This window comes from Macrobrachium rosenbergii, chromosome 7, assembly GCF_040412425.1.
Source record: "Macrobrachium rosenbergii isolate ZJJX-2024 chromosome 7, ASM4041242v1, whole genome shotgun sequence".
Classification (NCBI taxonomy): domain Eukaryota; kingdom Metazoa; phylum Arthropoda; class Malacostraca; order Decapoda; family Palaemonidae; genus Macrobrachium; species Macrobrachium rosenbergii.
Window position 1 is genome coordinate 34,176,529 of NC_089747.1, and position 24,017 is coordinate 34,200,545.

Genomic DNA, 24,017 nt, shown 5'->3' on the forward strand with positions numbered 1-24,017 from the left:
CCAATCTCTTTCTTCCATCATAAACCCTGAATTCTCTTCCTAATTCTGTTTTCTCCGAATCATGTAATTTCCCTACCTCAAGAAGCATTGGAAACCGCTTCCTTGGGTTCGAAGAGCCATACTTTACCTATTTTCCCTCTCGAAGAGCTATAGTTTCCCTATTTTTCCCTCTCGAAGAGCTATACTTTCTCTCCCGGAGAGCTATACTTTCCCTATTTTTCCCTCTCGAAGAGCTATATTTTCCCTATCCCCCCCAAGAGCTATACTTTCCCTCTCGATGAGCTATATTTTCCCTATTTTTCCCTCTCGAAGAGCTATGCTTTCCCTATTTTTCCCTCTCGAAGAGCTATACTTTCCCTCTCTAAGAGCTATACTTTCCCTATTTTTCCCTCTCGAAGAGCTATACTTTCCCTATTTTCCCCTCTCGAAGAGCTATACTTTCTCTCCCGGAGAGCTATACTTTCCCTATTTCCCCTCTCGAAGAGCTATACTTTCTCTCCCGGAGAGCTATACTTTCCCTATTTTTCCCTCTCGAAGAGCTATACTTTCCCCATTCCCCCCCCAAGAGCTATACTTTCCCTCTCGATGAGCTATATTTTCCCTATTTTTCACTCTCGAAGAGCTATGTTTTCCCTATTTTTCCCTCTCGAAGAGCTATACTTTCCCTCTCTAAGAGCTATACTTTCCCTATTTTTCCCTCTCGAAGAGCTATACTTTCCCTATTTTTCCCCTCTCGAAGAGCTATACTTTCTCTCCCGGAGAGCTATACTTTCCCTATTTTCCCTTCTCGAAGAGCTATACTTTCTCTCCCGGAGAGCTATACTTTCCCTATTTTTCCCTCTCGAAGGGCTATACTTTCCCTATTCCCCCCAGCTATACTTTCCCTCTCGATGAGCTATATTTTCCCTATTTTTCCCTCTCGAAGAGCTATGCTTCCCTATTTTTCCCTCTCGAAGAGCTATACTTTCCCTCTCTAAGAGCTATACTTTCCCTATTTTTCCCTCTCGAAGAGCTATACTTTCCCTATTTTTCCCTCTCGAAGAGCTATGCTTCCCTATTTTTCCCTCTCGAAGAGCTATACTTTCCCTCTCTAAGAGCTATACTTTCCCTATTTTTCCCTCTCGAAGAGCTATACTTTCCCTATTTTTCCCCTCTCGAAGAGCTATGCTTCTCTATTTTTTCCTCTAGAAGAGGTATATACTTTCCCTATTTTTCCCTAGGTCCTGATCTTGATACGGATACTAGATTACCACACCACCGGATTTTGCGTTACAGCATACTGTACCCTAAGAAAGCAGCCATAAGGTGCGAATGGATGGGGAAAACGTGAAAATACAACAAGTGATGACATCTTTTTAGTTGAAAAAATAAGAAAATAACACATAAGAAGAACACGAAACAGAAAAGCAGGAGTGTGGAAAAAATATGAAAATTAAAAGATTGTAAAGTAAACATTACGAAAGTATGAAGGTTTGGGAATGAATATGAAAATAGAAGAATGTGAAACAGAAAAAGTATGAAAGCATCAAGAGAGCAAAATAAACAAGAGTGGAAAATGTAATTCTCAGAGACAACAAAGTTGAGTGTAAATCATTAAAATGACTTTGAAAGTAAGCTGCATGAAATTGTAATCATGGAATATAAGAGTAAAAAACTTATAATCATGAAAGTAGAAAATATGAATATGGAAAAGTAATAAACAAAAAAGCTTGAAAGTACGCAGACTGGAAATTAAAAAAAAACTATGAAACTCATTAAGATGAAATTAAAATTAGAGTATAAAAATCAAAAGGCACAATAGGAACATGAAATGAGTCTGAATAGGGAGAAAGCGATGAAAAGGATTTCATTAAGGCGCCCATATGAAGTCCAAACCATCCAGTCACATTCCAGGTGTCATTTTGGCCTTGTTGCCTCTCTACCGTATGCGCGTATCTCTTCTTTTTATATCATATATCCAAAATGGTAATACATTTCCTTTCTCGCTAACTTATGAGAAGCCAAAAACCCTTCTCGGCGCCAGAGACCCTTGTACTTGTATTGCCAGATTAATAACAACGATGCGAGACCCTTAGGAACTCCAAAATCACTTTTGAAAAGCCACCGCCTCGCTGGTTGGTTTTGACTAAGTTGGTTTATGCCAGCACAGGCCCGTGCTCTAGGGCGGCTTGTAAGTGCAAAGAGGTTTGACAGGAAGTAAGGGTCTTTGTGTGGACCTCAGGAGTCTGAGCAGCAACACAGACTAATTGATCCATTTCGCGTAGGCTTCTGTGTATGTGGGTTGCGAGAACTCAGTGCTCAACATGAGAATCTCAAGAGAAGGTTGTGCTACTACAGATATATATTAACGGAAACAGAGACAATTAACAAATGTCTACAGCCACAGGACAGAAATGATGTCATCCGGAGTCAACAGCTCCCAGAGTCCGTCTGTCAGTGTTCATATGAGCGTAGGTCACTCCTTCAGAGCCTCAGATATAACACAAAAGTGGTCAGGGTAGGAAATTCTTGAATTTTTTTTCTCTCTGTTTAATCACCAAATAAATCTTTTTTGACAACTTTGTTCCTTATGCAAAAAGTGATAACCACACGTGCAGCTTATTTTTTTTACTAAATGAGAACAAATGGATCAGTTTGTTATTCATAATAATAATAATGTTCCATCGGCAGACTATTTCCTTTTTCTCGGTTTATGCGTTCTTTAAAATAAAAAAAAATCGTGTACTATGTCCAAAGCCAAGTCTGGCTATATGCACACCTCGTAGAGCCTTTTGGTGAATACGTTTTAGTTCATTCATTTTCTTAAGAAAAGCATTCATCGTTTCAGAGGAGCGGTTGTATTTATTCACTCATTAATTCATTTTACATGTGTAGGTTACATTAAATTACTTAACACAGAAAAGGCAACAAGAAAACAAACATATGCCATTGCGTTATTTGAAAATTCATGGGACACCATTGCCCACTGCATCTCACCTTTATGGTTGAGATATATGTATGTATGTATGTATGTATGTATGTATGTATGTATGTATGTATACACACACACACATATATATATAATTATAAAAATAAAAATACATTTCCTAAAATATTTTGACACAAACCTACCTAGTAGCCTACATGGCTAAAAAGTGACTAAACATAAAATGGTAAAACTGGTAGGAAGTAAACAGAAGAGCTGAGAATATAAGAAATCACTCTGCAATCTGCAAAACGCATACTGATATGGGAAACTTTGAAATAATAGCCTCAGCGCAACACGAGGACGAGCTTACGACTTTAGAGTCAATTTTCATTAAAGCACTCGTTCCCTCGTTAAATGCCCAGGCGTCTTCCACACCTTGGTTTATTTTGCAATAATTTCTCTGCTGTTCTGTTTACTTCCTACCGGTTTTACCTTTTTGTGTTTAGTCACTTTTTATATATATATATATATATATATATATATATATATATATATATATATATATATATATATATATATATATATATATATATATATATATATATATATATATATATATATATATATATATATATATACACTCACTGTCAGTGTACTTTCATATGGGATATTCCGAAACAGAAAGCGCTCGCGCGACCGTAAACTCTCGTAACAAGTAGTTGAATAAATCACGAAACTGATGTTACAAAGCTAAGCACTAGGGTGCTTTAAGTCACTCGGCTTTTGAGACACGGACGAGAGGGAGTTTGGTGGTAGGACAGCAAGATATAGTGAGAGAGGTCGGTCAGCAAGACAGAAAAAAGGAAGCGGGGAGTAGAGATAAGTTAAAAGGCTAAGACGTGGGCTGAATTGAGTTCAATTGAATATAGAATTTAGGCCAAAGGCCAAGCAATGAGACCTATGAGGTCATTCAGCGCTGAAACGGAAATTAACAGAAAAAGGTTTGAAAGTTGTAACAAGAGGAAAACCTCGCAGTTGCACCATGAATCAATTGTTAGGAGAGGGTGAAGAGTAAGATATAAGAAAGAAAATATGAAAGGAGGTACAGTAAAAGGAAAGAAAGGGGTTACAGCTACGGGCCGAGGGCACGCTGCAAAGAACCTTAAGTAATACCTACAGCGCACTGCATGAGGTGCAATAACAGCACTAACCCCCTACGGGCTTTGCAGCTAGGAGCGCAAGGGATGCTGCAAGCACCCTTTAGTAATGCCTGTGGCTCAGATATGTTGGTGGGAAAATTTGAAGTTTTTCTCAGCAGACCCAATACGATGTTTCCAAATACGAATGGGAAAAAGACGGCATTTTGTCCTTCCTCGACATTTTGCTCACAAGTGTACTGACAAAATTTGCTTTAACTGTAAATAGGGAGCCATATTTCGCAGTTTTTATATTAATTTCCTGAGCTATTATGATGTCTCAGTAAAGACCATGGTTGGCTGCATTTTGTTCATCAGAGCGCTCGGGACATAGAGACGTGGTTATCTGGAAAAAGATTGAGATAATTCGTCAACATTACTCTAACCAGAATGTATTATTGAGGCAGCTATTTACAAAGCGAAAAGATGTACAGTTAAGGTACCATCAGATAACAACCAGACTTTAACAACAAAATCAAACTTATGTTGAAAAAGAAAAAAAATATTTACTGAACACCTCAAAACCGACAAAAAGAAGTTGGTTTACAAAACACCATGCAATAACTGCAATGTAATTTATTTTTGGGGGCCAGGTGAACCAATTTCACAAGTATTCGTGGGAGAAAAGCGATCAGTACGACAAGATCCGCAGTGTTCGAGGACCGATATCACTTTTCCCACCAGCAATCGGTCCCCGAACACATGGTCATTCTTGAACATTTTTCTAATACAGGGGTCCAAATAATACATGCCAAGGCTAAGGTTAAAATTACAGTTGGAAGTAAACCACCGACTTAATTACAAATTAGTTACCTTATATATATTTTCTATATATTCGTGTGTTGAATATAATTTGTATTTGTAAAAATGTTCATCTTGCAAAAATTGTTATTGTTTACAAAAAAAAGAGAGAATTATTGAGTTGTACTTTTATAACATTTTTTGGTGGTCAGTCACCTCCTTGTATAATCTTTTAATTGACCTGTCCCTGCTTCTGAGTGGTTGATCCTAATCCTTTGTAAAACCTCTTAAATACTTAACCCTGTTTTGGTTGTTCTATTAATTCTTCAATTGTGTTGGATTCCAGGTACATATTTTTTCCTTTGTAATCCCCATCTGTCATTTATATGAGCTTTCTTTGTAAACTTATTTTTACATTTCTTCAGTCTGCTAAGTAAAGGACGACAGTCGAAAGGCCTCGCAGCACTCCAGTGTTTCTCTTTCCTTCGTAGAGTTTGTCTTTATTTATGTATTCATAACGTTCCATATTTTTTGTGATTCAGTTACACACACACACACACACACACACATATATATATATATATATATATATATATATATATATATATATATATATATATATATATATATATATATATATATATATATATATATATATATATACGCTGTGTGTGCATGTATTTGGTTGCAAGAAACGCTTTCTTCACTACATAAAAATATTTATTAGAAAAATTAATCACATGGCTTTTCTAAATACTTTCTTACCACATCTGTTCATACAAAACTACATTTTTTTATTAATGGTAAATAAACAGTTTGTTTTACAGCAGTTTTGCACTTTGCAAAAATATTACATAGATTTTATGCAGTCACAGTAAACATAAAATAAAAGCTAAATTAAAAAAGGAAATTACAACAGAGCCGTTTCGATAATTAAAATATTGCCTAACTCGGTTCTCCAACTTAGATAAACAGCTGCTCTAGCCGAAGAGAAGTACAGTTTCCGACTTATTCTTGATTGCTTTAAAGTAATTTGGTAAACTTCAACTGAAACACAACAGCATTCATTCACTGGAGCACAACTGAACAGGAAACAACACGACGAAAATCCGGACCCTTTTCGAAAGAGGAGGAGCTGTGGCCAACACGAATCTTTTGGAACAACTCGGAGGCCCAGAGTTACTTCCCTCACTAGCGGATTGTTGGGGGGGTGGGCCACTTGGTACGTGCCCACCCCCATGAAAAATAATGAAGATTTAAGTAATAATAATATAAATGAGAAATATAAAAATGGGAAAAAATAAATCTATTATAGAAATAAAATTTTGAGAAAAATTAATAACAATAATAATAACAATAATCTTAATCTTAATGATAATAATAATGGTTCGGTGCTTCCCGATAGAACACGCCATTGCTGTCCATTTCATAATTTCTACTTAAATACTGAATGATATGCTGAAGAAAAAAAATTAATATATATATATATATTATATATATATATGTATGTATGTATGTATGTATAATATAAAAATTGGTGGCCCCCATGAAATTCTTCTGGATCCGCTAGTGACTTCTCCAGTGGTAATGCCTTAACAAATATGGCAAATTAAACAGAAGTACTGATTTGTAAAATCTTACGCATATATCAATAACTGGTTTTCGAAAAGATGAGATTGGTAATAACATTAAGGCTATCTTATCTTGAAAAGGAGAGAAAATTGTATGAAAGATTTCACACTTGAGATTTTTAAATTTTTATACACTACCTGAAACGCGTAAAATATAAAAAAATACTAAGTTTTATGTGAGTTTACGGTTATTTTACAAGAACACGCGAAAATGTCTGGGCTGGCGTCGTAAAACAAATAAATATTTATTCTATATAAGATTCAAGGCCATTTCTCCTTGACGGAACAAAAATGTATATGTTTGCCATGGAAAAATACCGAAAGTTTCTATTCACCATAAAATCTTTAAGACGGACGAAGCAAACAGAAAATTTATGTATAACGTTTCTTTGATAATCTCTGGACCAGCTGTGCTTTGCCACAAAGCAAAAGCTACCTAAAAAGTTTACGTCCGAAAAGATAAGATACCTGAAAAGAAATATTTCTTTAACTTTGACTACTGCCTTTGTCAAACTGTTTGGCAAAGAAAACTCAACTGAAGTAGCGACGCCAGGTCAACAAAACCAATCAGACAATCAGTTATCAATGAGAATGAATCAGACATTTTTACACGATAATCCCGCCCTCATGTCGTCGAGCATAACGCCTGATAAATCCCATCAATCGGCTAAAAAAAAAAAAAAAAACACTGTTTTAGGAAACTCCGCAACTCCAGCTGCGGTAATTTTCCGAGCCGAAAAATGGAATTCCAAATATGTTTCACAGCAGAAGTTTGGAATTTCGGTACATTCATTATATTACTTATTTTGCGGAGAACATAATCATCATTCCGTTTTTAACGGTATACAATATACTTCAAACTTAAAAATTATATTGTCCTACCAATGGGTTATATGTGCAATGCAAATGTTTATTCAGCAATGACTATAAAATTATTTTCGTGTATATTTATCGCTTGACAAACATTGGAAGGCGCTGGAGCGATGTTCGCCTATCGGGGAGAAGAAAAAATCATTTTCACTTTTGATAAAATCAAATTACAGCCTGCTTTGTCCCTCACGGAGATTCCGTGGCGGAGGAAAAATTAAGGAACTTCTTCCCACGACAGGGAAATGAAAATATGCAAAACGATACCGAGAAGAAAGTGAATAAGAAAAACAACGAAAACGATCTGTTCGCTCATGGGGAAGAACTCGTTGCCCCGGAAAGAAATTAAAATAATAAAGATAATAAATGAGGTTAGAAGTTGCAACGACGATGAAAACCAATGGTCGTCACCTGGGAGAAAGTCCATCCCCTCGCGAAGGAATTAAAACAATTCACGAAACCCATACGAAAATAAAAAGGGGCATGAAAAGACTCGCGAAACCGATAATAAGGAATTGGAAAAGGATATCAAAAGGAACTCGCAAACAGATAAGAAATTTAAAAGAGACACTGAAATCATTCGCGAGTTGATAAATTAGAAAAGGACATTAAACCGAATTCACTAAACCAATAAAAATGAGAAAATAATATTAAATCGAATTCACGAAACCGACAAGAAATTAAAAAGGAACGTTAAAAGAATTCACGAAATCATAAGAAAAAGACCAAAGGCCCAGTCACTCCCCTCAGTCGCTTGGGAGAACCTTCCCGTAACACTGGACTGGACAGTCATTGAGCCAGCAGTCGTCGCACAGGTGAGGTCCCAGGGCGGAGGACGTGTCGATGCCCTGGGCTTCCAGCTCCTCCCGGAGACGCCGGATGCGTTCCTCCATCCTCTGGATTTCCGGCTCGAAGGACCTGGAGGCCTCTGCCACCACCATGTCGCAGAAGTCCTTGAAGGGGAGGCTCTTGGTCTCCTTGCCGTGGCGCACCAAGTAGGTCATGTCCATGACGGGGTTGTAGTAGTGTTGCTGTGGAGTAGATGAGAGGGAGCTAGTGAAGATAATGATAATGATGATGATGATGATGATAATGCAGTCAATACAGAAATTATGGTGAAAGTCATGATAATGAAGATATTGCTGTGGTGGTAATATAATGATAATCGAAATAATAATGACGATGACACCAAGTGGTAAACATAGGCTATTGATGATGATGATGATGTTGGTGGTGGTGGTAGAGGTAATACAATAATGATGGTTACGAGAGTTCTAGTAAAATGAAGATAATGACGGTAACGACTAGGTTTGATTTCCACAAGGTGGTAATATAATGACAATGAAATATAATGGTAATGATAAAAGCATGGTTGTGATATAATGATATTGGTAAAAACTATATCAGTAGCATTGTAATAATGATGACGAGTATGCTAGCAATGTCAGTAAAGATGATCATCTTCCTAAACAGAGCAACTTGTGTAGCCTGTCACTCAGCCGAAAGTAAATCGTCTAAGAGAAATAATTCTCCTCATTTCGGAGTGTCCAGGACAAGAACGACAGACGACTAAATGTCAATGTAACTACTTTCAAGATACTGAATTAATACCACAAACTGATGTAATCATAAATTATAACTATAAAAAATGTAACGCCCTTATCATTATCATTATTATTACCTGTATAATATACTGATGTAAATTTAAAAATGAGACAGTATATTACGATCAAAACCAAAAAAAAAAATTAAATACTAAAATAAAATAAAAATCTAGCAACGAAACGACTGAAATCAATTTCTTAAAACTGCTCGGTCACGTTTTCTCGTCAGACCACAAATGACTCATTCATTACAGCTTAACGAGTGACAGACAGCCTGCACTGATTAACGAAGCCGAACAAGATATATTTATCCAACGGGAGAAATCGGAGGTCGATTGCTTTAGCTTCGATATTTTTTCCGCCACATTTACGATACGAAATATCATTACTCGAAATATGTTCGTTCGGCCTATACAACATCTTTACGAAAGTATCTTCATTCAGTGTACTCAATATTTTTACCGAAATGCTGCTCCCTCAGTCAGTCTGTGGGATGTCTGTAATTGATATACGTTTGTTAACATCAGAAACATCTTCGTCAAGGCGATGAAATATATTCAATTGAAAAGGCCGCCTTCATTCAGTATGCGGAAACACTCACCAAATATCTATCTTGGCTCTATTTTCTTCCACTATATTGGATCTCTTTTAGCTCAAAAATATTTCTATTCAATCTGTGAATTTTCTTTACTCGAACTACCTTTACATGAAGTAAATTTTTTTTATTCAGAGGCCCATGTCGTTAGCCAGCCCATAACCGGTGGAACTACGTGAGAATGGGAGAGAAAAGCATGAAGAGAATTCCGGAGTTTGACACTAAAAACAGAGAAAGAGAGTCTACAAATCTGTCAAGATTTCAAAATTCACTGTGTAAGAACTTAATTTTTTTCTTCGTATCATCATAGATCAACAAAACCGAGGTCAAAATAGAAAAAAGGTGTCTACTCAAATGTACAGTTACTAGAGAGAGAGAGAGAGAGAGAGAGAGAGAGATTTAAACATCCCAAGACGGCACCCCCTTACACTGATAAAGGATCTTCAGGTTATGATATATTGTATTCAGTCTAATGAGGATCGTATCTCCTTTCAAGGAAGCGATCCCACCTTCATCAGACAAATACAGGTTCCTCAGGGCCTTTCGCGAGGGAGACCTCGAGGTTTAAGGGAGGTAATCCAGATTTCAACGGCGCAGAGAGAGACGGGGCTTCATTAGTCTTGGGCTCGACTATAAAACCCAGAACAGTATCATCAGCATCCGAAGTTTGCTCTCAACTGCGCACGTTATACTGACAGTAATCATAAAAGTACCTTAGGTTTGGTTAGGTTGAGGACTTTTAAAACGATGCTCCAAAATAGCCTTGGCTACCGTAAATTCAAAAGCCATTGCTGCTCATAGTTCGCTTCTAACCGCTGGTGTAACTGGGACAGTCAAGGTTTGTCTAAATGGTGTGCAACTGCCACTGGCATTATGAAATTTAGAAAGGCATCATTGTGTGTCCCTACTTTTCTTCCTAGAACGTCCTACGATGTTGGACCTCAGCCATATTGTGTTCCACAGACATATCTATATTAGTTTGTACATATTTACTCATCATGTTGTATGCAACTTAGTCGAGATTAAGTTTTAGCCTGTTCTCTTATCACAGTACTCTCAACAGTTGTTTTCGAGTCCAGATTTCTGTATAAACAAATGCAACAATGGTTAGGTAAGAACAATCTGGTATTCAAAAACATGATCAGTTTACAAAACAACTTCGTAAGATTCCCTTTTGTATGTGTGCATACAGGAGTACACAGGTAATGTGAACATGTATATTTGCACAGACACAGTATTTGAACACAAACCTTTTTATCTTTGGAGGAACAAGTTTGTATGTAAATCCACACCTGCGAATACTACATACTAATACAACAGTTATTACTGAAGAAGTGAAGTGAAAAGAAGATACAGAAACAAAACATAACGGAAAGACTTTTTTTTTATTATTTTTGAAGGAAATGGAGTCTGTATGTCTGAATGCGCAGTTAACAAAATACCATCATACCTGTCAACGTTATTTTGAAATAAAAAATCAAGATTACCAAAATTTATTTCAGCTAGCTTACTTACCACCTGAGGCACAGCATGGAGTTCGACAATCCAGAGGTTGTTCAGAATCTGGCCTGATGTCGTTAGAACGTTTGTGTACCGCACACCTGGAAGAAAAGAGGTTGCGGATGAATGATCTTCACTATCCCGTTTTTACTTCAGATTTTCCAAACTATTTAAAAATATAAGCGCATGGCCTGGAAAACAAGATTGTTCAGTAAAGTAAAGTCTCCACTTATGAGAAATGAAGCGGCCCTCAGCCTCAATCGGGACGTGGACCGGATCAGTGAATGGTGTAGTCGTCGAGGTATGAGGCTGAACTCCAGGAAAACGAAAACAATATTGATTAGCAGATCTCGTACAGATTTCCCACCCCATCCTCCCCTTCAGGTGGATGGGACTTTGCTGAATGAGTCTGAAGCTTCAACTATTCTAGATGTAACTTTTGACTCACATCTTACTTCTGAGAAACATCTAGTGAAAGTTTCACAAAGCCGCACGAAAGTTAGGTATTGTTCGTAAGGCCTCATATATTTATACCTGTGATAAAATCAGTGCAACCTGTTTTAGGTCATTTGTGCTTCCTTTACTAGAATACTGTTCTCTGGTGTGGATGTCTGCTTCTGCCAGAGACTTATCTCTTTTTAGATAGAGTGGTTCATGGTGGTAGGTTTCTGTTTCCTACTAGTAGCAGTTATGACTTGGATCTCTCGTTTGTCACTTTTCCATAAGTTGTATTTCAACAGAAATCTTTCACATTCACAATTGATCCCTAATACCTTTATCTGCCGATGGCAACCAACATAGGCATACAAGCCGGGGAACTGAGGGGGGGACCCACCAAGATTTGGGCAGCCAATGTTTTCGGGCAGAGTAGCCAATGTAGCAGGGCTATTCAACTGGTAGATCGTGAGCTAAACCCGGTCCATGAGTTGTTTTTCTTTTCATGTACGAAATTTTACTTTTCCCTTAAAAAACGAAATGCCAAAACCGTTCTTTTCTGTATTTTCTAAAAATATTTTTTAGTTCTTCAGCGCCTGCCCTATGAGCCTACAGAGGCCCAGGAGGACTTTACTGTTTATAAATAAACTACCAGCCAGTGCTGACAGGCTGACCTGGATGCTAGTGTTCGCATCGTCCGTACGTAAATTAGTAAATTATGTAATACTGGACAGCTTATATATATATATATATATATATATATATATATATATATATATATATATATATATATATATATATATATATATATATATATATATATATATGACTTTTTATCACATCACCGTGATTCATATACAATCAGTAAGTTACAAACGTCCTTTAATATCCAATTCGCTCTACCTCGGAAATAATATATTTTCATATATGTTACCGAAGGGGAATGTTTCAGTTGATAATAAGTTCGTCGTCCCGTGGGCGCGAACCAGCGAAGGACAAGCACTCAGGACTACAGTGGACGCCTTAAACCACACGGCCAGCAAGTGATACCTACGATCCCAGAAGCACTGACGACCCCTGCACTCGTTTTTGGACCCCGCCCTAGGAATTTCCATTACCTGCGACTTTTGATATTTTTATAAATAAAAAAACCCTACAATGAACTTTGACATTTTACTCAATTCTGTTGCTGAAGAAGAAAAAAGGATAATTAGAAGAGCTGAACGAATAATCTACAAGATTAATGCAACCAAGGCTGCCATCATATTCAACAAAACATGTTTGAAAGAGGGCCTATACCCGAAGTATAATAATAATAATAATAATAATAATAATAATAATAATAATAATAATAATAATAATAATAATAATAATAATAATGTTCATTTCGGCAACAAGTCACCATTTAACGCTTATCTAAGAGATGAACTTCTGGCACTCACGACTACTTTTCTGACTACCTTATTCCTCAGCCTTCCCCATCAAACATCCAATCCCTCTGGGTTTCCAATATCTAAGTCCATTGTTCACTGCAAATTGAGCTGCATGATTACCGAAAGAATGCATTGACAAAGGCTGAAGAAAAATATTGAGGATGTTTTGTGAGGAATTAGTTCTAAATGCCCCGTGACTCATGATTATCACATCTTTGTCTGTATATTCCTCGAAAACTTGCAGAAACCTAAGGTACCTTTTCTGATTCTCTTTTACTTCAAGAAAATTGCATTCAAAATCCACCACTTTCGAAATAGTTTTATATTAAAAGACACATGGATGTCATTTTTCTAAAAATCTTTACAAGACTGTCTACACATGATGAAAATTTGCCACGAATCGCGCTGACCAGGAAAAATTAAAAATGAAATGTGAAGTTTGTTGTTTTAGCCAAGTAGCTGGCTTTAAACCCTTCCTTACTGAAAGTTATGAAAAAGAACAGATCAGAAATTCTTATTAATGAATATTTACCTACAACTAAATATCAGCTGAACAAGTAAACAGGATTTTTGTCACGATTACATCTTTAAAAGTGGCTAAAGATACGGGCACTTATCCGATACGAAGGTATTTAAATTGTCAGTTTACCTTAGTCTCCATCGAAAGCGGCAAATGGTGATACGTTTTCTCTGACATTAGGTTTACTCCCTTAAGAGAAAATGGAATACTGCCAAGGGAAAACTAGCTCCCGTGTTTGCTTCACAGGTATGACCACGAAAATTAACCTTCACCCATTAAATTTTTTCACGTGACTTTTTGCAAAAAGTATATCACCTATATCAGTACTGTATTGTTTTATTTGGTAATTCTAAATACTAGCTCCGCACCTGTTTTTACCTTGGAAACTGGTTTTTTTCTACATTTTTAGGGCTTCTGGTACTGGCGGTGTGTTTGTTTGTTGTCGGCCAACTGTTATTTGCCTCCTAACTCTACTCAACAGTAAAGGGGGACTGTGGGAATTCGGGGTTTTGGGTGGGGGAGAACACAGAAATGGAGTGGACATGTTTACGTTGAGGAGGAGCCCTCTGGAGGGGAAAAACGAGAGGGAGCCATTCGCCAACAGGAGGGAGTTAAATGCATTTCGCCGTGTTTAGTACTAGCATCGGGGGGATGGAATGTCCCTTTGCCGTGTTTAGTACTGGCCCCCCGGGGGTTACCTATACGTTAACAAGTTATTGCACTTGCCGGACGGATATGAACCATTCCAAACAGACGTACACGTGCATATGGAAACCCCTTGTTGGATGGACTTCAGGGGTTAATTACAGGTTAATTACATTCGTGCGACAAAAATTGAAGATACATCCATAATTAGCAACCAAAAAACTGTAGAAAAAGTCAAGTTAGAAGGAAATCTCCGCTGTGCAGCTACTAATTAGATCTACCTTTTATTTTATACCAGTATTGCATGTTGGGCTGGAAAATATCATTTTCGTGTGTGTTAATGTGCTTTGAACTTTTCTGATAACCGTTTCCATAGCTAGTAAGTAATGTTCGAGAGAGTGGACCCCAAATTAATGCTCATAAAAGCAAGTAGCATTAATGGCCAAGACAGCAAGCAGCACTAATGATATGCCATAAACAGCACACGGTACTCACCAGTCAGCAATGAACAGCATGCGGCATGCATAACAGCCATAAAAACCAAGAGGAATTCAAGCTAGCCATAGAGAGTGTGATAGGTTAACAGTCAGCCATAAAATGCATGGGGAATATGGGTCTGTTCCGAAGGGTAATGCGTTACAATAAGGCCCTAAAGACAACATAGTAAGTGACCAACACAAAACCGCAAACAAAAATCTTTAAAATACTCAGCAATACAAAAGCATGTTTGGATGAATCCAAGAAGGCTACTGTCTAATTACTGCATGGCTTGTTCATTTCATTCAAAATCGATCTACATTTTTGTGTTCGCCAATTGAACTCGCTTAGGATATGATTTTGTAATCCTTTATACTAAAAGTTAGCGTTGTCGGGTACAAGCAGTAATGACTCACAACGAGGTGAGTGAGTGAGATGTTTCCTGTCAGTGCATTCTGATAGCTAAATGAAGAAGCCTTAACAGTTGCCGTTTAATTTTAGGACTGACAGTTCTGTCTGTTAATCTGTAAAGTGAGGTTTTCTCATGTTAACCACATGTGCTTAAAACCCCATTTTGGGCAAGTGAATTGATGGATGATTGAAGATCCCAGTCATTCAATAAATGCTTGTAATGACCTCATCTTGTAAGTATCATTAATTAAATTAGTTATCAGTACAGCGATTACTGCACACAATATGCTCTCGCGCATACAGAACAAGACAAAAGACATTTAATTTGCTGAGTAAGCTTCCAAAACCAGAATTGGCATGCGTGACTGACTGACCGACAGGGTTACTGATGCTGATCCCTAAGAGCAGAAAAAAGAAAGCAAAACATGCATAAGGGGAATACAGAAATTCGGAATCCAAATTTCCTTTAGAATCTACCAAAAGTCATATATAAAAAAAGAACTGTAAGAGAACACTAAACCTAGTAGGCTGAAAATCAGATGAAGCGTGGTAAGTACAATACAGGCCTGATTAGTACTGCATGGCTGTTTAATGCAGCCAGAAGTTACACACCACTAAGAAGCACCAGGAAGGCGATTGATCTGAGAACAAGTCGACTAGTTACGCCGGCTGTAAATAAAATCAAACTTCATCTTCACACACTAAACTTTATCAGGCTGACGTCTATGGTTACTTGGAGGAGTCCAATATGGGCGATTCACATTGAAGACTTAAAAAAAAAAGCAAAGACAACCATGAATACGTCGATAGCGCAGCGGATTGCTAACACCAGGCGACACCAGCTCAAGTTTTCCGTGCATTCTCATCATGCTGATGCCAGGCCAGATAAATAAAGAATGGCTGGACATGGGGCTAATGTCCATGCCTTTTAGAAAAGGCATTCAATACGGTTACTAGTGCTTCATTGGAGGGGTGGGTAAAGCTCTCGGCTAGCACGCTGTTGGCCCAGCGTTCGACTCTCCGACCGACCAACGAAGAATTAGAGGAATTTATTTCTGGTGATAGAAATTCATTTCTCGTCATAATATGGTTCGGATTCCACAATAAGCTGTAGGTCCCGTTGCTAGGTAACCAATTGGTTCTTAGCCACGTAAAATAAATCTAATCCTCCGGGCCAGCCCTAGGATAGCTGTTAATCAACTCAGTGGTCTGGTTAAACTAAAATATACTTTAACGGTTACTTTCTAAATAAGTTTGTTGTCTTCAGGTTTTTTCTTTTGTTTTTTTTTTTTTTTGCAAGAAAAGCTCAAATTCTTGAGATTACGCAAACAACCAGACGCTTTTAAAGAAATGTGTATTCAAACTATATGATGATAATACACCTCACTGCAAAAATCACTTTGGATATTTTATGTCTTGGCATAACACATTGCCCATTTATACCCACATACCAGGGGCCCACGTTCAACAGGGCCAGCTTCTGCTTAAGTTGGTACGTAGAAGTGAGTCATTCTAAATGTTAACTTTCATTCCACTTGACACACATCACGTCGTATCCAGCCGTTCAACCATCACTGCATCCGATCGTGTGGAAGACGGTTTTAAATTTCTAATAAATTTCGTAACTGCAAACTTCACTGGATTAGAATACTGCACGGACATTAAATCCGACAGACTCCAAATACGGTCGAGATAATCCGGTGTCCAAGATATTAATTTAAAATAGTTACATCAAAATGTCAGTTGCATCAGTTTTAATACTCAAAGGCAAATTAATTCCAATTGGACACAAAGCAATGTAGTATTACGAAGTAATGAAACTGTTTCCAGAAACTTGTTGGAATGTTATGATTCATTTGACCTGGGAATATAACCTTAATTTAAGCCCAGGATTATTTTGACCCTCCAACAAAACATAGATTTCAGAAGGATTTGAAAGACAGAATAAAGAGGATTACCAATAGGTAGATTTAGATGTTAGTCTGTTGCCTGTTTTGTGATCTCCCAACCTTTTTGTATTCCCTTGGGACTTATACCCACCATATATATATGCCCTTGTCTCTGTATATCTTCAGTTGCTGTGACCATGTCTTGGTAATAAGGCGAGAGTACTTAGCATCTCATTGTTTCACTCTTTCCTTCGTGGTTGTAACTTTGTTCATATAATACATATACAGTATATGTATATGTATATGTATATGTATATGTATATGTGTATATATATATATATATATATATATATATATATATATATATATATATATATATATATATATATATATATATATATATATATATATATATATATATATATATATATGAATGAATGTACGGATGTGTGTGTGTGTACGTAAAGTACGCAGGCAGATGGGCAGACAAGTCTTTCTGTCCATTTTCAATACGAAATAAGAAATCAGGCGGAGCCCTATAGCTTTAGTTTGTTAAAGCTTTCCTAGTGTCAGCGAAGGCTCTTGTTGTTTATACTGTTAAAAGATCGTCATTCTTAAAAATCCTTATAAAAAATCACCTGTTACACACTCCCTTGGCTTTCCTGTAATTGAAAGTTACAGGAAAGCCAAGGCGAAGAAACTTTTGAATGAAATATTGTTTGTCATTTCCTTACCGTACTGAGGCATGTGGAGTCGAGGCATAAGATAAAATTGCACAGTTTTCATGAGACCTTCCACAAACTGGCTGATCAACTGTTGCTCTGCACTGATGCCTTCCACGCGTCCATCCTCGAAGACGCCCAAGTAGATGACTCCTCTCTCGCCAGCGTTCAGGAACCCCACCAGTAACTGAAGAAAATAACCAATGACAATCATTCGACGAAATTCCTCATATCTCTTCAAGAGCAAAGGCCTTAAATTAAGCCTGAAGAATATCAGAAAAAGAAGAAAAGAAAAGGGAAGGAAGAAGCGACAGGTTTCCTGAAGGGTCCCGTTTAGATACTGTTTTTCATCTTTCAAACGCTAATTTTAGGGTCACATACACTTTTACCGACTTTATAAGCCAAGCTTTCGCCCACACACACTATTCTGTATACCATAAGCAAGCATATGGACATCCTAAATTTTTCATACCCAATAAACAATGTTGCTATGCACTTCCTTCACAGTTTTCCATCTTAATGAAGCTACCTTATCATCCAACACAGGTTTCTCGCAGCAATCAAAGCAAGTTTGTTACTGTCTTCCACTTTCTCCTTGCCTTCATTCAGCTTCCTTTCACAAGAGTACAATTAATGGTCTCCTTAAATTTCACCTTTGTTATTAGAGGAACGCGTCTCAAGTGGCCAAGCAAATAGCAACTCATCAGCAATATTTCATTGTAAATGCACATTACAATAAAATGAAAAAACTAAAAATGCTGACGGTTTCAGAGACAGTCCCATCTCACCTTAAGTATCGTGTTCCTCTTGACTTCGTTCAGGTCCTCCACAGGGAGGAAATGGCACTTCTGCCCCGCTTCCACGGGCAACTTCTGGTTCAAGACAAAGCCGATTTCTTGCTCAGGCACGGCATTGGTCAACACAGCTTCGAGGTCTATTTCTGCTTCGCCATTAACGCGTGCACTGGCGTTTTCTTTAACCTAAAAACATTATATACAGTACATGGTCATCTCAAAAACCCTGATACCACTTTTGAGAGGTGCACACTAACTACAACTCATTCGTCTCCATGAGTCAAATTAATATATTTACCATACCATTTCACTTAAAACATCACTAATGCGCAGGGCTCGAAAATGGGGATGTCTTTTTGGCTATGTAATACTTTATTTGACAAGGTTATCAATATGTCTATATACATAAGTCATGATATATAAATAAATATTAACTGGATCCGAGTGGTAAAAGTAAATACTTAAGACTCCCAAAATCTCAGAAAGAATTTGCAAGTAATATAATAAATCACTAGTCAGTACACTGACCTATATAAGTTCTGGGATATCTCATTTACTCTAGAGTGCAGTCTGTGATATTTGAAACCTATCCTTTTTAAAGTATCAAACAGATTGCATTGCTACAACGAAATTGGAACAAAACCGAAAGATGGTGCCACTCATAAATGTTTTGTACTTACAGATTTCAACTCCTGGCTGCCCACAGTGAGTATGGATTCCATAGGACGGGACCCTGAATTCAATGATCTCTGAGTCAAGGGTTGACGAGGCGGAGGATCGTGGGTCATCATAACTCCAGGTTTCACTCCCTCTTTCCTCGGATTCATTAGGGACCTCCCGCCCCTGCTGCTGCCTCTGCCACGACCACCTTCGTCATTTTTTCTGGATCCCTTTTTGTAATCACTCCGCCATCTGAAAAGGAACAAGCGGAAGATTGTCTAATATTCCTTTCCATTCATCCAGTGATCCTCCTTGTACCCTCAGCAGTCGCTTCCAAAAGTATTGTCAATTTTACAAGGACACCTTCCATTCTTACCTCATTCCGATCTGCCTCTACTCTACATTCATATTCCATAAACATTTTAAAATACTCCTTTGACACAGGACTGCATTCTCGTGCAGTGTCTCTCCATTTGCATCCACAGTATGTCTTCCTTTATATCTACACTGACCTCCTCAGATACAAATTCACTTCCATTCTTAGGTCAGTCCTAAATGCTCATTTCAGCTGAAGTTTTTCCATTCGGTTTGTCCGTGACTGCCATGTTCGTCTTTATTCGTCTTTGAGAGGAAGATAAGCGTTATTGAAGTTATTTATCATGAAGATTTATTTATGCATAATTAAATGTCTTTATATCTTCGTTAAACATCGATTTACACCTTCACTCGACATGCTGAAGGTATTTCTGCATGCGCCCTCATATCCACAAACACACACATCCACTGATTCAGTAGCCCCAACCATAAGCGATGTTCTTCAATGGAATTATATATATATGTGTGTATATATATTATTCATATATATACAATATATATATATATATATATATATATTCTGGAATTGATGTTCTCTTGGGTGAAGCTGTCCTTATATCAACTCGTGCACTTGCTCCCAAAGCAACCAACCGTTAAGACAACTCGGTGAAGGATATGTGAATGGTTATTAAGGAGATGAAAGCTTAACAGGCAGCTTGAAATCCTCTAACAACCCAAGGCTGCGGCACCACCAAATCCGTCATGTGCGTCCCACACTGCCAAAGCAGCCTCGTTCGTCTCTAAGTATGTCCGTTTTCTGCATATGCGGCCCCTCCAGACAAACAAGACGGACAGTTCAGTTCAGCAGCACTTGCCGTCATGGAGTGATAGTGTGCGCTTTTGCTCTATGACTGTCACCCAGATTAGAAGTGTTGGAGGATAAAAAACTACTTGCTGTAATTTCCAGACAGTATGCATATTTTCTAATTTATTATATACCAGTATACTGGACAGTTTATGCATGTCTTGTTTATTCAATAGTATGGAAAAGTAAAAAGTTCTTGCTTATGTGTATCATAATACTCTAATAAAGGGCAAATTAGATACTTACTGATATAATTAAATTCCAATTCTAAACCAATCTCTGTCCACAATTTCTGGATCACATTCTGATCTTTATGTTGGCGATGTCTGGGATTACATATTGGCTGTCGCCGGTACACAGCGCACTAAGTAATTCCTCCTTTATGTGGACCACTGTTCGAAGACGCACGTCCAACTGCGTCTAAAAACAAAATGTTTCGTTCCTTGCGCATGCAGTCTGTTAACGCACATGGCGCCACCCACGCTCATGCGCAGTGTGGGGCTACTCGTGTTTGAATAATGGCAGTTGATCGAGAAGTATGTAGAAGCATTAGCAGTGTGGGACGCACATGACGGATTTGGTGGGGACGCAGACTAAGGTCCCCGTCATGGCATGACAAAAAAAACCAATACTGAATATGGAAAATATTGTAACAGAAAAAATTCTGAACATACTTGGTACACTTTCAGTACAGGAATTAAAAAAAAAATAAATAAATAACAAAATAAAATAAATATATTATCCCAGTTTCATATAGGAAAGCTATCGTATATCATATATTAACTGTAGGCAATCGTTGGCATCATTTCCCTCGTATTACTTGGGTATGTTTCCACTTTTTTTACAAATGCTCGCTTAAGGGCCGTTTCCCGCCAGATGCTATGCTAAGCGCGCTACGCTATGCTAAGGAGCCATGCTAACTATACTCGCTATGCGTGAGTTCACACCGAAAGCAACGAATGTCTGCGAACAATTCATGCACGAATGTATCTATTGTTTATCTGTTCATCAATATGACAGACTCATGCTTGTAAACTGGAAACATGAATTTTGTGACAAAGAAATACCAAATGACACCATTAAATTTTGGGTTACTGTATTAAACTATGAAAATGCAGCAGGAGTTAAATGCTTTAGTGCGCTAGCTAAAACTGTCTCGCAGGCTCATACAATTCCCTTGAGTAATGCTTTTGTGGAACGGATTTTTTCTCATATAACAAATGTCAAGAGCAAAATATGAAGTAGGATTTCATTACAAACTATGGAAGCTGTACTGAGAATTAGAAGTTATCTTCCTAGCAGTGGCAAGTGCTGCAACAAGTTTCATGGTACAGACAAAATGCTGAGTCGATGTATATGACAAAGACGGAAGCTGCTGGAGGAGCCCCATCACTGTCCAGTAATCTCAGCAACAAAGAATGTGAGGAATTTGATGAAATAATCCAACAATAATTCTAAACACAATTATTGTCATTATGTTTTCCAGGTTTCTAAACACAATTATTGTCATTATGTTTACCAGGTTTCTAAACACAATTTTTGTCATTATGTTTTCCAGGTTTCTAAACACAATTATTGTCATTATGTTTTCCAAGTTTCTAAACACAATTACTGTCATTATGTTTTCCCAGTTTCTAAACACAAATATTGTCATTATGTTTTCTCAGTTTCTAAACACAATTATTGCCATTATGTTTACCAGGTTTCTAAACACAATTGTCATTATGTTTTCCAAGTTTCTAAACACAATTATTGTCTTTATGTTTTCCAAGTTTCTAAACACAATTACTGTCATTATGTTTTCCCAGTTTCTAAACAAAAATATTGTCATTATGTTTTCTCAGTTTCTAAATACAATTATTGTCATTATATGTTTTCCAAGTTTCTAAGCAATTATTGGCATTATGTTTTCTAATTTCATCAATAAAAGGTGAGTTATTATAACCTCAAGTTTATATTATCCCAGCAAAAATTCATAAATTTGTGAATCACCGCGTTTGTTCATTATCGAAAGCAGTTTGGCCTTAAATCTGGCCTTTTTTCTAGAAAATGGGTGGCCTCCTTTAGCAAGTTAGACATGGCAACCCTAGTTTGGTAGAAAAGTATTTTGCAGCCAGAAGCCAACAAGATTCCCAGTGACGTGGATGCGGCAATTGATGCTGTAGTTGTTTTGGCAAACGAGTCAAAAATAATTGTGAAAAATAATAGGGAGAAAATACGTACAATTGGGGTGAGCAAGTGGCTTCAGCGGAGGGAAAGCTTAGGAGGTCACAGTACACTACTTACTGAATTGACCACTGAACATCCTACAAAATATAAAAGACATATGCGCATGAATCTGCTGAAGTCAGAGGAACTGCTGTGTCTGGTGGAACCTTTACATATCTACAGAGGATACACCGATGCATCACTTGCATTCTTCTTCAGGCCTCAGGATCCCGGCCTCCACTCAAAGTTTTTGCTGTGCTGCAGGCAATCGCCGATTTACTGAACACACAGGTAATACGTTGCAGTTGCCATCTGCACATTGTTTATTTCTAGCAAACTTATATATTTGTATATGTAGTGATCACACATAAATAAAAAAAAATATTTGAGAGAATAATAAGAAAACAAGTGTTGTGAACAAGCTGTCCAGCAACGCGGCAACTTGGCGTTGACACGGGGACGGTTGTAGGGCTAGCTGGTCACGTGACCGGCAAGTAGCCGGGACATCAACTTTACTTACCACTATCCCGGCGAGTGGCAAACTTACTAATTTTTTTTTACTTTGGCAAGTAGATGGGTAGTTCACAGGTCGCTAGCCCTAGCGGCTGCTAAACCAGGCCCGTGTCAACGAGGCTTAAATTAGAGTAGTGGGACAATGTTAACGTCCTTTGCATTCTTACCTCCCTCGATCCCACCGAAAGGATTGTGGCTGAAAAAGGATAGGTGAGCTATCAGAAGACGGTGGCTGAACCTCTGCATGCAGGAAGTCTTCCACTGAAAGCATGGACAAATCACTACAATCGAATTTGGAGACTTTGGGTCTTGCCATTGTGAAAGTCCCTCAGCGTAGACCTTATTACTACGAGAAGATAACGTGAAAACTCGTATGATGATTTGGGAACGAACGTTTCCAGATAAGATAACCCACCTGAGTGAAGTCGTTGACGGTGAAATTTTAAAATTCTGGCACAATAAAATATTCAAGTATGAATTACAGAACAATGCAGGAACTATCTTTCATAATCAAAATATCTTATTATTTTGAAAAAGAACCAACTAATCAATTGGTACTCGTTGCGGCATTTAAAGATCCCAAATAAAATCTAGTTGGCTGTTGGCTACTCCACGGTAAATCATGATAACTGCAGTTGCCAGCTAGGCTATAACTGACGCGCTGTAACAGAAAAAAATCTGGTATTATTTCTTAAGTTCGCGTTTTTAAACCATACTTGGTATTAAAAAAATCGAATTTGTGGTTGTATTATATTAATAAATTCATCAGATCTTCACTAACTCAAAGCCAGATCTTGTCATTAAAAACATTTCAGTGTTACTCCGGACGCTCCAAATCGGGAAATCATTTGGACAGATTGGTTATATAACGGCTATTCATACACTGAATCATGAATTAGCTCGTATAATAACATTTGCCGTTCGAGCTTGGTTTATTTGGTTAACAGTAAATTCAGACTGGTTGTCAGGCATCAAAGCAGCCCAAGTCGAAAAAGAAAGGTTGAAAACGTGAATGTGTACGTATGTATAATATAGCGTATGTGTACGAGGCTGTTGAAATCTAAATAGGAATACTTAGGTTTCAATAT

The 24,017-nt window shown here is 37.6% G+C and overlaps 1 protein-coding gene across 1 annotated transcript; it reads right to left on the bottom strand.

Annotated features, from left to right (window-relative positions):
• Nucleotides 1-5,543: 5,543 nt before the first annotated feature.
• LOC136840293 (uncharacterized) lies at nt 5,544-23,337 on the bottom strand. The gene is made up of 6 exons (XM_067106977.1): nt 23,097-23,337; nt 19,049-19,280; nt 18,363-18,554; nt 17,587-17,761; nt 11,058-11,143; nt 5,544-8,374 (listed from the first exon to the last, which is right to left on the bottom strand). Exons 1-6 carry the CDS (start codon nt 23,243-23,245, stop codon nt 8,090-8,092), a joined length of 1,119 nt encoding a protein of 372 aa, XP_066963078.1. The 5' UTR covers nt 23,246-23,337; the 3' UTR covers nt 5,544-8,089.
• Nucleotides 23,338-24,017: the final 680 nt, after the last annotated feature.

Coding starts and splice junctions, on each gene's coding strand:
- LOC136840293 (XM_067106977.1), bottom strand. CDS start 23,245: ATGGCAAGACCCAAAGTCTCCAAATTCGATTGTAGTGATTTGTCCATG. Junction 19,281..23,096: donor TTTCGGTGGGATCGAGGGAG/GTAAGAATGCAA, acceptor GTTCCTTTTCAG/ATGGCGGAGTGATTACAAAA. Junction 18,555..19,048: donor GCAGCCAGGAGTTGAAATCT/GTAAGTACAAAA, acceptor TAATGTTTTTAG/GTTAAAGAAAACGCCAGTGC.